The sequence below is a fragment of the Rana temporaria genome, chromosome 3 (assembly GCF_905171775.1).
Source record: "Rana temporaria chromosome 3, aRanTem1.1, whole genome shotgun sequence".
Classification (NCBI taxonomy): Eukaryota; Metazoa; Chordata; class Amphibia; order Anura; family Ranidae; genus Rana; species Rana temporaria.
In genome coordinates this window covers 313,086,965-313,102,658 of record NC_053491.1, presented here as the reverse complement: position 1 = coordinate 313,102,658, position 15,694 = coordinate 313,086,965, and the positions used below count along the sequence as shown (strand labels likewise).

Genomic DNA, 15,694 nt, shown 5'->3' with positions numbered 1-15,694 from the left:
ACCTCACCAGCTTGAACTGCGCTTATGGGACTCGTCACGTCATCAAATGATACTGCAGTGCTGGATGTACGACCAGGGTGTACTAGGCCACTGGTGCTTGCCAGTTCACCAGAAGGATCAGCGGCACTAGTACTCTGCTCCATACGACAGCCCTGCGGTTCTTGCACCTCAACAACAGCAGAGGAAGAATAGGGTCGGGTACGCCTGACTTTGGCAGAGACCACAACTCTGTCATCGGAGCCATCCTGTCCATGAAGCCGATGTAGTCTACAGGATCGTATTCTTGTTCAGTATCTGTCATGCTCAGAAATGTGTAGGCCTCTTCACTACTGTACCTTTTTGATTTGCCATTTGTTTCACAGGAAAAAAGCTCCTAGGCTGTCAACTGTATCAAACGCTCCCAAAAAAAATGTTAGCGATCGCAGGGATCAGGCCTGACTGCAAACGCTGCAGTTTAGTGTTTTGTAAGTGATAGTGATCGATCGATACTGCACTTGGGTGGGCTGGGCGGAGGGGCAAAACGCAGGTGCTAGCAGGTATCTGGGCATTTTTGGGAACCCTAAACTGCTGGGGATGCTAGTATAGATCTGATCAGATCAGATATTGATCAATTCAGGTACTATACCACTAAGGGAGGTGTATGCTGCGTGCATGGGTGTTAGAACTACTGGCACTAATCTGACGCTACCTGGGGGCAACGCAGAGCCTAACTGACCCTAAAACCTAACTGATATCACTGACGGCTGATCAGGGGGTTAAATCATTATTGGGTAATAAATGCTAGGTGCCCTGACGCTATAAAAAAATCAAACTAACTAACCAACGTCACCCTTAACACTTATACAGTGATCACTGGTGAAAGGGTTAACTAGGGGGCAATCAGGGGGTTAAATACTTATTAGGTAATATACGGGGGTACCTGATGCTATAAAAACCTGGCGTAAACCTTAATAGCGAACTAGCGTCACCAGTGACACTGTTGAGTGTGGATGGATGGCTGAGCATGGATGGATGAGTATTGCTGAGCATAGATGGATGGATGAGGATGTATGGATGTGTATTGCTGAGTATAGATGGATGGCTGAGTATGGAGGCATGACTAAGGCTGTAATTGTCACAGAGCAGCGCTGTGGGCACTACACATCCAGCCAACAGCGCTGCTGCACCCGATCTCTCCTCTCACACTGTACCGATCGGTACAGAGAGGTGAGAGAGGAACCGGACATGACGCCGGTTTGTTTACAAGTGACCACTGTCAGCGGCCATTTACCCTGATCCGTGATGCGCTGGGTCATTCAGCTATGGCGCGGTTGTTAAGTGGGTAAACACACTTAAATAGCTGGTTGCTAAGAAGTGGCTGGCGCGTCCTTCACAACTGATGAGTCATGTAGAATGTAAAATAATAATAAATTGCAGGCAAAACAAAAACTGCTTGTGCCCCCCCCCCCAGGTCCACACCAGGCCCTTCGGGTTTGATATGGATTTGAAGAAAATGGTGTAGGGTCCCCTCCAAATTTCTTACTAGACCCTTATCCAAGCATGCAGCCCGACGGGAAAGGAAGGGGACGAGCAAGCACCCCCCCCCCCCGTTCTGAACCATACCAGGCCGCATGCCCTCAACATGGGGGGACCCCAAAGCACCTTGTCCCCACAACAAGGGCTTCTTCCCGACAACCCTGGATGGTGGTTGTAGGGGTCTGCAGGGTTACATTGCACCCCTACCCTTTCACCAAAAAAAAATTGTAGTGTTACAAAACACAGGAGATGTTTTTTTGACAAGTCCTGTATTAAAAAATGTGTCTTACTCCGGTGTTTCTTCTCCCTCTTCTCTCTCCGGTTTCTTCTCCCTCCGCTGCCTTCTCCTTCCGTTGTTTCTCCTCCCCCTTCTCTCTCCACTGTTTTTTCTCTCTCTGTGATGTCTTATTCGTCCGCCGCCACTTTCCGCTAAAAATAAAAAAACATGGTCTTCCTCTGACGCTGGCTGCCTCCTTGTGTCGGCTCCCGCTATCTTCCATTTCTTATATAGCTACAGGACATGGCCATCCAGAGATCCCATCCCTTGTAACGTCACATGGACCTTAGGGGGACCCCACTCTGTTTTTATTTGATTTATTTCTTTGCTGGCAATTTTTTTTTTTTTTTAAATGACTCCTTGGTTAAGGACGCGGTGGCCGGCTTCCCGGCCCGATCCTTCGCAACCAGCTATATACAGTGTTTAAAGGAAACTTGCGTTTCTGGTGCGATTTCATTGAAGTGTAACGCGCCCAACCTTTTAAAAAAATGCACCGGCTGCAAAATGCATAGATGTGAATGTGTACCATAGGAAGCCATAATAAATGGACTGTAGTCCGTTTCTGCAAACTGCAAAACGCACTAAAAATGCATAGGTATGAATGTAGGGTAAGAGTACAGTTTTACGCTCCTTAAATTAATCCTGCAAACAGTAATTTGTGGAATGTAGGAAGCCAGTCCAAAGCGAATCATCTAATATACAAATGAATTGCCTTTTTAAGGAGGCTGGAAGGGATGATCTAAACTCTGTACAGTTACAAGAGGTACAAAAACTATTTAATCCAATTAGAACTGGGGTTGTATTCAACTGTATTGTTTTGTGTATCCAGGTCTGAACACAAGGTTCATCCAAATGGATATCAACCAGAAACGCAACAGAGTTGATTTACTAAAACAGTAGAGTTCACAATCTGGTGCAGCTCGCATAGAAACCAGTCAGCTTTCAGTTTTTTTTTTTTTTTTATTTGTCAAAGCTTAAAGGGTTTCTATAGGAAGAAAAAAAATTCTTTAAAATAACAAACATGTTATACTTACCGCCACTGTGCAGTTCGTTTTGCACAGAGTGGCCCCGATCCACGTCTTCTGGGGTCGCTCGGCGGGTGTCTCTGGTCCTCCCCGCAAGAACCACAGTCATGCGAGAGAGCTCGCATGGTGATAAGCCCTTGCGGGCACACTTCCTTGATACAGCGAGCCGCTCACTGTATCACTCGGCCCCGCCCCTCGGCGCACCAGGAAATAACAATCGTAAACAAGCGTAAACTGAATAGACAAGGCTTTTCTGGGCCTGGCAATTGCAGTCCTTGTGGCAACAAATAAACAATATCAGGTAGTGACATGTTTTTTGCAGCCAATGAATCATAAGGGTGACTTTTTTTAAACCTTTATTGATGTCGATAAAAAAAGCTCACAAGGGGCTGTAGTCTTCCTTATCAGCCTTTTTCAACCAGAGTGCCTTGCAGTTTCTTCAGGGGTGCCTTGGCAAAATGCCTAAGAATTTCCCCAAAATTGTAAACAAGCCAGCGTGAGGATGAAGCCTGCTTTTTTTTTAGTTGCACAAAGCCAGGAGGTTCTCATTGTGCACCATTACAACCTTCTAGCTGCCGGCGTCCTAAAGACCAATGGCATCATCAGTTGATATGGCGGATGTTAGTCGCCTGCACAGCCTCCTTTGTATCCCCCTCTCCATCAGCGTTGGGGTCACATTAGCTGAGTGATAGAGAAAAACCGAGTAAAAAAGAGAAACGGAATACTATTCAGTACCAGTTTGCAAAAGTTGATTTGCTTTGGAAGAATGCAGGTCCTACTTGTGTGACTGTTGCTGCAATATGTAAAACTATTTTGCCGTGTACACACGACCGTTTTTCGCGGTCTAAAAAATTATGTTTTTAAGGGTCTAGAAACCAAGTTTTCTTCAACCCGAATATTAAAAGGTCCTTGCCTACACACGATCGTGAAAAAAAAAATGCTCTAGCAAAGCGCGGTGAAGTACAACGGCACTATAAAGGGGAAGTTCCATGCGGATGGCGCCACCCTTTGGGCTGCTTTAGCTGATTTTGTGTTGGTAAAAGACGATTCGCGCTTTTCAGTCTGTTACAGCGTGATGAATGTGCTTACTCCATTACAAACGCTAGTTTTACCAGAAGAAGCTCGCCCGTCTCATAACTTGCTTCTGAGCATGCACGTTTTTTTCACGTCGTTAAAGCGCACACCCGACCATTTTTTACAACGTTAAAAACTTTGTGAAAAAATAGAGCATGTTCGAAATTTTTCATGCCCATTTTTTAGATCGTGAAAAATGCTCTGGAGCTCACACACGATCGGTTTTAATGACATTAAAAAAAAAAGTCATTTTTTTAGAACCCGAAAAACGGTCGTGTGTATGCGGCATTGGAATCGTTTTTACGTTTTTAGAATGGGATGCCTCGAGATTGTCCATAATTTTTGAAGGGAGCCTTGAAACTGTAATGGAAAAAAAATGTCTCTCTGTGTTGCTTTCAAAGATTAATGGCACTCATACATAGATCGAAAATTAGCCAGTTCAATAGGTACTGGCTGAATTTAGATCCATATGGGCACTGTGGTTGAACATAAGTCGATCTGACAATTGACTACTGTTCAACCACCCTGTTGGACAATTTCTGCTCGATCAGCGCTACACGTTCTAGCCTTCATCGCTGACACAGTATGTAGGATTCCCTTATCCTTACTGAGTGGGATTGGGGGAAATGGGTCAGTTTTTTTTTTTTTATTCAACTCACTGGTTGAATGAAAACTGTCCCAACTGTGGTTAGCTTTACTCTCACTTTGTGCCTGGTGAAATAATTGGAACCCAGATAGCTGGAAAAAGATATCCTGACAAAGGTTATAGCAGTTACCCCACTCCATAAAAAAATATGTGGTTGGACATATACTTTATATGGTAAATGTCTTTAATTACACCTACAGTAATTAAGTTCTGCTTTGCCCTAAATAAAATGTTTGAAATGGAATTAATTGCTTTAAATGTGGATTTGATGGAGTCTATACTACCTTGCTGAAACAGTGTTTCAGTCTTATAGGGCTCTGGTGGGCAGTTTGACACATATGGAAGATCATTGTACTTCATCATGTGTCCTAATTGACATATTGCTATTGTGTTCTTGGAGGGCTAAATCATTGTCCAGGCTTTGGATATGTCACACAGTTATTTATACCAGTCTATTATCCCTTTTGTATAAAGCAGAACTAAATTCTCTCAATCAACATTAACTGCTTTTAATCCCTTTGCTGCTAGCCTTTGTAAAAAGATAAGACGGTATATTATATTTACTTGTTTTAATCTTTTATTTTTACATTTCTTCAGTTGCTTCCTTGTTTCTGGCCTGCGCCAAAATTATGTCATTCATCCCAGGAGTCTTCATGGCCATTTTTCTTTCATCTGGAGGAGGGGCTTTTTCAGCTATGCACACACTCTTGCTTGCATGCCTGAGCTAAGGGCAGATTGATTCCAGGAAGTAAATGCCAAATTAATCATCAGCCCTTACTCAAGATGGCCATGGCTAACCATGTTTTTCAAAGTGATTTCTCAATATATTTAAAGCATGGAGACATGGCTGGATGGCTAAGTTTTTTCTTTTAAAAACACAAATGAATTAAATAGCATTTTCAGTTTGTGATACTCAGATACTGTTTAGTTCCGCTTTAAGGTACAGTATTTTTCGCTCCATAAGACACACTTTTTCCCCCCCAAAAATGTGGGGAAATGTCATGTGGAGTGAATATTGACAAGCCAATCCCCCGTTCATCGCCATGTTAGAATACTGTTACCATGTATACCACAATACTGGCCTGCCCCCCTGTGTCATCCTCTCCAACCACTCCATCGACATCTGCTCTGTCTTCCGGCGCAGCGAATTAAGTCATCGTGAGTCGCCACCCCTGTGTCACTGTGGGGAGATCCGTAACAGCCCCTGGTTTACCACATACATCTCTGGGATGGCACACGGCTCCCCCATCCTATCCATGCACTCTGTCTCTGTATCTACCGCACCACCACTTACAATAGTGACAGTGACGGGCATAGAGACATATCCATGACATGCATGATCACACAGCCAGTGGGAATTGTGGATAGAGACTTGCTCACTGGGTTGGCAGATCCTATGAAAGTTCACCACATTGATTTATTCAATAAACTACTTTTTTTTACATGGAACTTTTAGAGGCTGTTATCCATTACGCAATCTGCAAGACTGTAATTTTTTCCCATATCTAGTTTGAGACCATTTTGTTCCGAATATTTATTTTTCTTGTTTTCCTCTTCTAAAACCTTGGTGCGACTTATGGAGCGAAAACTTACATACATATGCAAAACATATCATTCCTTTTAAATAAATATATGATTTTTGACGTGTAACTATGGGCAAGAATTAATATATACAGTACAGACCAAAAGTTTGGACACACCTTCTCATTCAAAGAGTTTTCTTTATTTTCATGACTATGAAAATTGTAGATTCACACTGAAGGCATCAAAACTATGAATTAACACATGTGGAATTATACATAACAAAAAAGTGTGAAACAACTGAAAATATATTTCATATTCTAGGTTCTTCAAAGTAGCCACCTTTTGCAGCAGACACATCTCTAGAACTGTTAAGAGGAGACTGTGTGAATCAGGCCTTCATGGTAGAATATCTGCTAGGAAACCACTGCTAAAGAAAGGCAACAAGCAGAAAAGACTTGTTTGGGCTAAAGAACACAAGGAATGGACATTAGACCAGTGGAAATCTGTGCTTTGGTCTGATGAGTCCAAACTTGAGATCTTTGGTTCCAACCCCCGTGTCTTTGTGCGACGCAGAAAAGGTGAACGGATGGAATCTACATGCCTGGTTCCCACCGTGAAGCATGGAGGAGGAGGTGTGATTTTGTGGGGGTGCTTTGCTGGTGACACTGTTGGGAATTTAATCAAAATTTAAGGCATACTGAACCAGCATGGCTACCACAGCATCTTGCAGTGGCATGCTATTCCATCCAGTTTGCGTTTAGTTGGACCATCATTTATTTTTCAACAGGACAATGACCCCAAACACACCTCCAGGCTGTGTAAGGGCTATTTGACCAAGAAGGAGAGTGATGGGGTGCTGCGCCAGGTGACAACCTCTTGAAGCTCATCAAGAGAATGCCAAGAGTGTGCCAAGCAGTAATCAAAGCAAAAGGTGGCTACTTTGAAGAACCTAGAATATGAAATATATTTTCAGTTGTTTAACACTTTTTTGTTATGTATAATTCCACATGTGTTAATTCATAGTTTTGATGCCTTCAGTGTGAATCTACAATTTTCATAGTCATGAAAATAAAGAAAACTCTTTGAATGAGAAGGTGTGTCCAAACTTTTGGTCTGTACTGTATATAGAACTGGAAAAAAAAGCATGCATGAGAGTCTAAGGGCCACACACCCCAAAAATTGCGAAAAAAAAAAAGCAAAAGTTCCCCCAGAGAGTTTTTAAGCGACAAAGTGTATGGAATTCAAAAGATAAAGATATGTAAATCATGCCTTTTTATTATACAATGGGTAAAAAACATTTAAATGGTTAAAAAATGGTGAATCTCTGAAGGGTGAAAAATATATGGACAATAATAAAACGATCAACGATACAATACAGTACATTATATGCCATAGGTGTATTGGCTTCCATATGAGTACATATTAGAATTATTATATATAAAGCTGTATGTAACTAACGTGAAGGCAACACTGTGGCTGAAATAAATATCTGACTAAACATGTTGACAGTAGAAAACTGTGGAAAAAAGTCCCACACTGCTGATCTTTGCTGTGAAACCATCCTCCAAAGTCCCCTTGGAAATCGACACTTCCAGGAGTGTCGAACCCCTGTGTTACCAGCGGCACTCACTAGCTCCCTCTGCTGACCTCCATGTCACTGCAGGATACAACCACCACAGGACACTGTCCTGACATGAAGGTTGACAAGGGGATCCAGCAAGACCTGCGTTGACACAGGCAATCGACACCCCCGGAAGTGTCAGGTCCCAGCAGAATTCAGGGGATGACTCCTCAGCAACAGAGCATTGTTTCAGTGGTGCAGGCAGCAGGAGAGGCAAGTATTTATGGTTTTATTTTCAGGTAACCTGTTTATTCTGATATTTATATTGGCAACAAATGGCTGGATTCAGGTAGGGCGGCTTACTTTTGAGGCGGCGTAGCGTATCGCATATACGCTACGCCGCCGTAAGTCAGAGAGGCAAGTGCTGTATTCACAAAGCACTTGCCTCCTAAGTTACATCGGCGTAGCGTAAATGGGCAGGCGTAAGCGCGCCTAATTCAAATGAGGATGAGGGGGTGTGTTTTATGTAAATTACTCGCGACCCGACGTGATTGACGTTTTTTACGAACGGCGCATGCCCCGCCCGTGGACATATACCAGTGTGCATTGCTCCAAAGTACGCCGCAAGGACGTATTGGTTTCGACGTGAACGTAAATTACGTCCAGCCCCATTCACGGACGACTTACGCAAACAACGTACATTTTTCAAATTTTGATGCGGGAACAACGGCCATACTTAACATTGGCTAGGCCAGCTATTTTGTTCGACTAACTTTACGCCGGAAAACGCCTTACGTAAACGGCGTATCTTTACTGCGACGGGCAAGCATACGTTCGTGAATCGGCGTATCTCACTGATTTACGCATTCTAGGCGTAAATCAGCATTCACACCCCTAGCGGCCGGCGGAACTAGACAGCTAAGAAACGACGGCGCAGGCCGTCGTATCTTAGCTAGGTTTAAGTGTATCTCCGTTTTGAGAATACACTTAAACATACGACGGCTTAGATTCCGAGTTACGGCGGCGTATCTACTGATACGCCGGTGTAACTCTTTGTGAATCTAGCTAAAAGTCTCAATGCCAGCTTGCAGTATATATTTCATTTGTAATTTAGTCCATAGTCACATTTTAATGTTTATTCTTTTATATTGTGCTGACATCTACCACAGAAAAGCAGCATGACGTAAGCCTTAGCATAATTTAGGTAAGAGTCAGTGAAATCATGCTGCTGTCTGTCTGCATTGAACTTGCTGGAGGGTGTCTGGACTGCTCCACACATATGGACTTAGCATTTGGTTGGCTAATTGATGGTAGTAAACTATGATCCATTAATTATTCAGTAAAGACTCTGCTGCAACTCTGAATGTAAACTGTTTTCTTAACTCCGTATAAAAAGGTGCCTTTTACTCGCTATCTGGCTATGAATAAAATTAGCCATATCAAACGCTACCAGATTGCTAAAGTTTACAGACGTGACAATCCAGCCCTGGGGCGCTACAGGGAGTTTTATCAGTGTGTAAGTAACAGTATATTATATATTTTCTTGAAACGGCTCAATTTTAAAAACCGTGTGCTCTCAATTCTTTGCTGCTTAGCATTCAAACATTGTACAAAGTATAAAAACACTAAGCCACTCTGTCACACAGCCTGGTTTTCATTGTGATCTCTGCAGCAAGGGGTGACCCAACATTGGGACTTATTTATATAACTCTACTGAAGAACTGTTACATAACTAAATAGCAGCTAATAAGTGACAAATTCTCACTGTTCAACTATCGCTTTTTACCAAAGCATTGAATCTGATTGCTTGCTGATAGCTGCCTGAGAGTTATTTCCTTAAAGTTTTATATATTAGGCCCACTGTAGTTACAATTATAAAATATCACTTTTGGATTGATTGACCCTCAACAAGAGCAAATCTACGTAAAAATATTATAAAGTCATAAGTTAAACCTTGAATGCCAAATCAGCCTCTGACTTCTTATGGGCCTTGGATACTGTAGAACAGTGGTGGTCAACTTTCTTAATATAGGTGGCCTCATGTGCAGACCCTGATACATAATACTCAGTGAATATTTGGTGTTGGGGACAACAGACACAACACGGTATGGTCAAAGGCTATGGGCAAGACACAGTAGGTGGTCAGACAATGGGTAAGCTACAAGAGATGGTCAGAGACTAAGTATACTGCATGAGATTGTCAGACTGCAAACATGCTATAGAAGTAGTCGGAGCCTAGGGGCTCCAAAAGCCGCACAAAAAGTGCCAAGGGCCGCATGTGGCCCCCCGGGCCGCAGTTTGGGTGCCAGGGCTATGGAATCAAGATCTCCTTGTCACAGTGCCTAGTTGTCTTGGAGTTTTGGGTGATCTCACCCACCGATTTGTGTTTCATTGTCTTCTGTAAAAAAATGGGTGGTATGCCTGGATCTACCACTATTAAGTTTAAGATGTAGGAAAATATTAGTACATTAAGTATTCAAAACTCGTCCACAAGGGGACCCAGGGGACACAGTTGAGGTAGACCCAAACCGCATAAACAGAAGGAGAGAATAGAGTTCTCTCAAGTGGATATAACAAAACACTTCGGATGAGTACAAAAAATGCTTTATTAATTACAAAAAACACAACAATTAAATTAAATCAAATGTGGCAAGTAGATTGTGCAAAAAACAGACTGATTTAAAAATAAGATAACAAAATGTCCTACAATCTAAAAACAAGGGGAGATCGCAGCTGCGCATACCTCATTCACACCAAGATTACAACATGCAAGCAATATAGTGGATTAGCACATTTTAAGGAACCTAATCATCAAGTGAAAACATTTAAAATAATAAAAAAACGTTTTTTAAAATTAATAATGAAGAAAAATTCACGTGAATACCACTATCCCTAAAATCCCAGATAATTGAAAATTTGTGCCACCAGCTTCAAAAGGACAGGCGTACTTCACTCCAGCAACAAGCTGGCGATCCCCCTGTGACGTCAAGCTGACGCGTTTCACCAGCCAATGGATGCTGGTTTCTTCATGCTCTGAGGAAACCGGTGTCCATTGGCTGATGAAACACGTCAGCATGTCACAGGAGGATCGCCAGCTTGCTGCTGGAGTGAAGTACGCCTGTCATTTTGAAGATGGTGGCGCAAATATCTGCGGACTACACCTGGACTACTGCCCGGCTGATGCTCTTCTACCTAACAGCGAGATATTCCTTCATACATCTCCTGGACAATCTTGAGCATGGCTAAATGGGTCCGAGACTACCCGTAGGACGACTGGCTCAGCCAAGTGCGGTGAGAGTATCCTTTAATCATCTCTCCCTGATATAAACTTGCCCAGTTTGTCTGGTTTTTTGTCTCCCTTGCCATTAAGCTCTGCATGATTCATCTGCATTGCAAGTCACCAGTCTTGTTTATCCGCTCAAAAATGTGTCATTTTGTCTGGACTTTGCAGTGCTCTCCTACCCAGCACTATATCATTTACCTGCCATAGACTGTATTATTATCAATTGAAAGACTTTTCATCTAACTCCCTCAGGATAGGACGAGTTATCAATTTACTCCTCTACCCCCTGCACTTCATAAATATAGAAGTCTGATCATACACATATCAGGAGCCCTTCTCTTTTTTCAAGATTGTCTGGCTGCATGCAATTAACCATATACTTATCAATTTGCAGATTGGTCCTGAACTGTGTGCTACTGTATTGATCTGCTTGGGGGTGTTATTTATGGGTCTATTGTGTCTGCTTGCCCTTTTCAACGCCAACCAGCAGGGTCATTGATGTGAGCCCTCTGCGGTTTGCACCACTATTTGATAACCAAACTTCTCATCCAACTCCTCCATTCGTATTTAGGACTGTACTTCACTCATTCACCCATAACATTCCACGTACTTACAAGCAGGGCTTTTTTTCAGGGGGAACTTGGGGGAACTCAGTTCCACCACCTTTGGCTCAGACCCTTTGGTGCCTGCTCACTACAATCACTTGTAAACACAGAAGTCTGGTTTCTGTGTTTACAAGTGACAGCTCTGCACTCTGTGTGTAACCCCCTGAACTCTGCACTCTGTATGTAATGCAATCCTGGTATTTAATGCCCCTTTAAGACCCTTCTACCGTTTTTGAAATCTGAACGGGGTCGTGGTTGAGTTCCTGCACCTATTTTCTGAGAAAAAAAGCTCTGCTTACAAGCCTTTTGAAACTACACACACAGGGCCAGATTCTCAAAGAATTAACTCAGAATCTAAGCCCGTCGTATGGTTTAAGTGTATTCTCAAACTGAGATACACTTAAACATGCCTAAGATACGACGGCCTGCGGCGTCGTATCTTAGGGTGCAATATTTACGCTGGCCGCTAGGTGGCGCTTCCATCGCGGTCGGCGTAGAATATGCAAATGAGTCGTTACGCCGATTCACGAACGTACGAGATACGCGGCGTAAAGATAAAGCTGCCCCCTAGGTGGCGTATCCAATGTTAAGTATGGCTGTCGTTGCCGCGTCGCAATTTGAAAATTTTACGTTGTTTGCGCAAGTCGTCCGTGAATGGGGCTGGACACCATTTACGTTCACGTCTAAACCAATGACGTCCTTGCGACGTCATTTACCGCAATGCACGTCGGGAAATTTTAGGGACGGCGCATGCGCAGTACGTTTGGCGCGGGAACGCGCCTAATTTAAATGATCCACGCCCCCTACCCGGATCATTTGAATTAGGCGTGCTTGCGCCGGGGGGATTTACGCTACGCCGCCGCAACTTTACAGGCAAGTGCTTTGTGAATCAAGCACTTGCCCGTAAAACTTGCGGCAGCGTAACGTAAATGCGATACGTTACGCCGCCGCAGATGTACCTGAATCTGGCCCATAGTGCCTCTTTTGGAACCCCCTCTCCCTTCTTTTTTTAGGGATAGTGGTATTCAACTGGATTTGTCTTCATTATTATTTAAAACATTTTTTTTTTTTACTATTTTTCATTTTTTTACTTGATGATTAGGCTCCTTAAGATGTGCTAATCCACTATATTGCTTGCATGTGATAATCTTGATGTGAATGAGGTATGCACAGTTGCGATCTCCCCTTGTTTTTAGATTGTAGGACAGTGTTGTCTTATTTTTAAATCGGTCTGTTTTGCACAATCTACTTGCCACATTTGATTAATTTAATTGTTTTTTGTAATTAATAAAGCATTTTTTGAACTCATCCGAAGTGTTTTGGTATACCCACTTGAGAGAACTCTATTCGCTCCTTCTGTTCATTGTCTTCTGTGCACCTTTTAGGTGTAGGAACTAAACTATGGAAGGTGTACTCAATAAGACCCCTTTCACACTGAGGCGCTTTTACGTTAAAAAAAAAATGCCTGAAAGCATATTTCCATTAAAATAATAAATGCTTTGACACTGGGGCAGTGCACTGGTGCGTGAATGGAAAGCTCTTCAAAAGTGCCCATATTACTGGCAGTTTAAAAGCACCTCAGTGTGAAAGGGGCCTAAATCAGTGAAAGGACCAAGGACTAGTCGTATTGCCAGTATTGCCTATGGCCTCACTACAGCTGACCTTTCCCCATTACTAACTTGTCAGGCCTTGTTCTGTACTGTGTCTATGTGTTGAGGCATCCATCTTGGTAGAGGTAGGTTTTGCTTCCTCATGTCAAAGTCTCACAGTGAGCAACACAGTCTCACTCCAAATCTTATTAGACTATTATTATTATTATTATTATTATTATACAGGATTTATATTGCCCCAACAGTTTTCACACTGCTTTGCAACATGGGGATGCAGACTGTACAGCAGTTACAATACAATTTAATACAGGAGGAATCGGAGGACCCTGTTCATTCGAGCTTACACTCTAAAAGGGAGAGTAAAGTGATACGGTAAGGTAATAACTGTGGGGGGATGAGCTGATGGAGCAAATAAAAGTTCAGTTGTTAGGTGGAGGTGGGATGGGTTTTCAGGGGTCACCTGAAAGTGGACAGAGTAGGACAGTGATGGCAAAACTTGGCACCTCAGATGTTTTGGAACTACATTTCCCATGATGCTCATGCACTCTGCAGTGTAGTTGAGCATCATGGGAAAATTAGTTCCAAAACATCTGGGGTGCCAAGGTTTGCCATCACTGGAGTAGGAGATGGACCGCCAGTCAGAAATATTGGGGTTGATTTACTAAAACTTTGGTAGCCGATCAGCTTCCAGATTTTCTTTTTTTTTTTTTTTTTGTCTGCGTTTAATTTAACACGCTGAGGGTAGAAGCTGATTGGCTACCAAACACAGCTGCACCAGATTTTGTACTCCTCCTAGTTTTAGTAAATCAACTCCATTGACTTAGCTCCCACATTACAGATATACAGCTATGAGGCCGTAGGCACACTCACATACAAATAAATGCACTGCTATTTTTTTGGGAGGAATTCAAGACAAAATCAACATCAGAGCGACAATTACAGCAGTATAAAGCCCAAAGCGAACATTTTATTATATTGCAGCTTACCAATTCTTAGATACAGGGAGTGCAGAATTATTAGGCAAATGAGTATTTTGACCACATCATCCTCTTTATGCATGTTGTCTTACTCCAAGCTGTATAGGCTCGAAAGCCTACTACCAATTAAGCATATTAGGTGATGTGCATCTCTGTAATGAGAAGGGGTGTGGTCTAATGACATCAACACCCTATATCAGGTGTGCAGAATTATTAGTCAACTTCCTTTCCTTTGGCAAAATGGGCCAAAAGAAGGACTTGACAGGCTCAGAAAAGTCAAAAATAGTGAGATATCTTGCAGAGGGATGCAGCACTCTTAAAATTGCAAAGCTTCTGAAGCGTGATCATCGAACAATCAAGCGTTTCATTCAAAATAGTCAACAGGGTCGCAAGAAGCGTGTGGAAAAACCAAGGCGCAAAATAACTGCCCATGAACTGAGAAAAGTCAAGCGTGCAGCTGCCAAGATGCCACTTGCCACCAGTTTGGCCATATTTCAGAGCTGCAACATCACTGGGGTGCCCAAAAGCACAAGGTGTGCAATACTCAGAGACATGGCCAAGGTAAGAAAGGCTGAAAGACGACCACCACTGAACAAGACACACAAGCTGAAACGTCAAGACTGGGCCTAGAAATATCTCAAGACTGATTTTTCTAAGGTTTTATGGACTGCTGAAATGAGAGTGAGTCTTGATGGGCCAGATGGATGGGCCCGTGGCTGGATTGGTAAAGGGCAGAGAGCTCCAGTCCGACTCAGACGCCAGCAAGGTGGAGGTGGAGTACTGGTTTGGGCTGGTATCATCAAAGATGAGCTTGTGGGGCCTTTTCGGGTTGAGGATGGAGTCAAGCTCAACTCCCAGTCCTACTGCCAGTTTCTGGAAGACACCTTCTTCAAGCAGTGGTACAGGAAGAAGTCTGCATCCTTCAAGAAAAACATGATTTTCATGCAGGACAATGCTCCATCACACGCGTCCAAGTACTCCACAGCGTGGCTGGCAAGAAAGGGTATAAAAGAAGAAAAACTAATGACATGGCCTCCTTGTTCACCTGATCTCAACCCCATTGAGAACCTGTGGTCCATCATCAAATGTGAGATTTACAAGGAGGGAAAACAGTACACCTCTCTGAACAGTGTCTGGGAGGCTGTGGTTGCTGCTGCACGCAATGTTGATGATGAACAGATCAAAACACTGACAGAATCCATGGATGTCAGGCTTTTGAGTGTCCTTGCAAAGAAAGGTGGCTATATTGGTCACTGATTTGTTTTTGTTTTGTTTTTGAATGTCAGAAATGTATATTTGTGAATGTTGAGATGTTATATTGGTTTCACTGGTAAAAATAAATAATTGAAATGGGTATATATTTTTTTTTTTGTTAAGTTGCCTAATAATTATGCACAGTAATAGTCACCTGCACACACAGATATCCCCCGAAAATAGCTAAAACTAAAAACTACTTCCAAAAATATTCAGCTTTGATATTAATGAGTTTTTTTGGGTTCATTGAGAACATGGTTGTTGTTCAATAATAAAATGAATCCTCAAAAATACAACTTGCCTAATAATTCTGCACTCCCTGTATAATGGCTGCATTAGTTTT

General features: G+C 42.7%; 1 protein-coding gene across 2 annotated transcripts in view; it reads left to right on the top strand.

Annotated features, from left to right (window-relative positions):
* Positions 1 to 15,694, top strand: part of LOC120932456 (histidine--tRNA ligase, cytoplasmic-like) — a 184,115-nt gene that overhangs the window by 47,755 nt on the left and 120,666 nt on the right. For both annotated transcript variants that reach the window (XM_040344818.1, XM_040344817.1), the window contains exon 6: positions 9,019 to 9,138. In XM_040344818.1, coding sequence (XP_040200752.1) covers positions 9,019 to 9,138 — 120 coding nt within the window. The remainder of the gene's footprint in view (positions 1 to 9,018; positions 9,139 to 15,694) is intronic.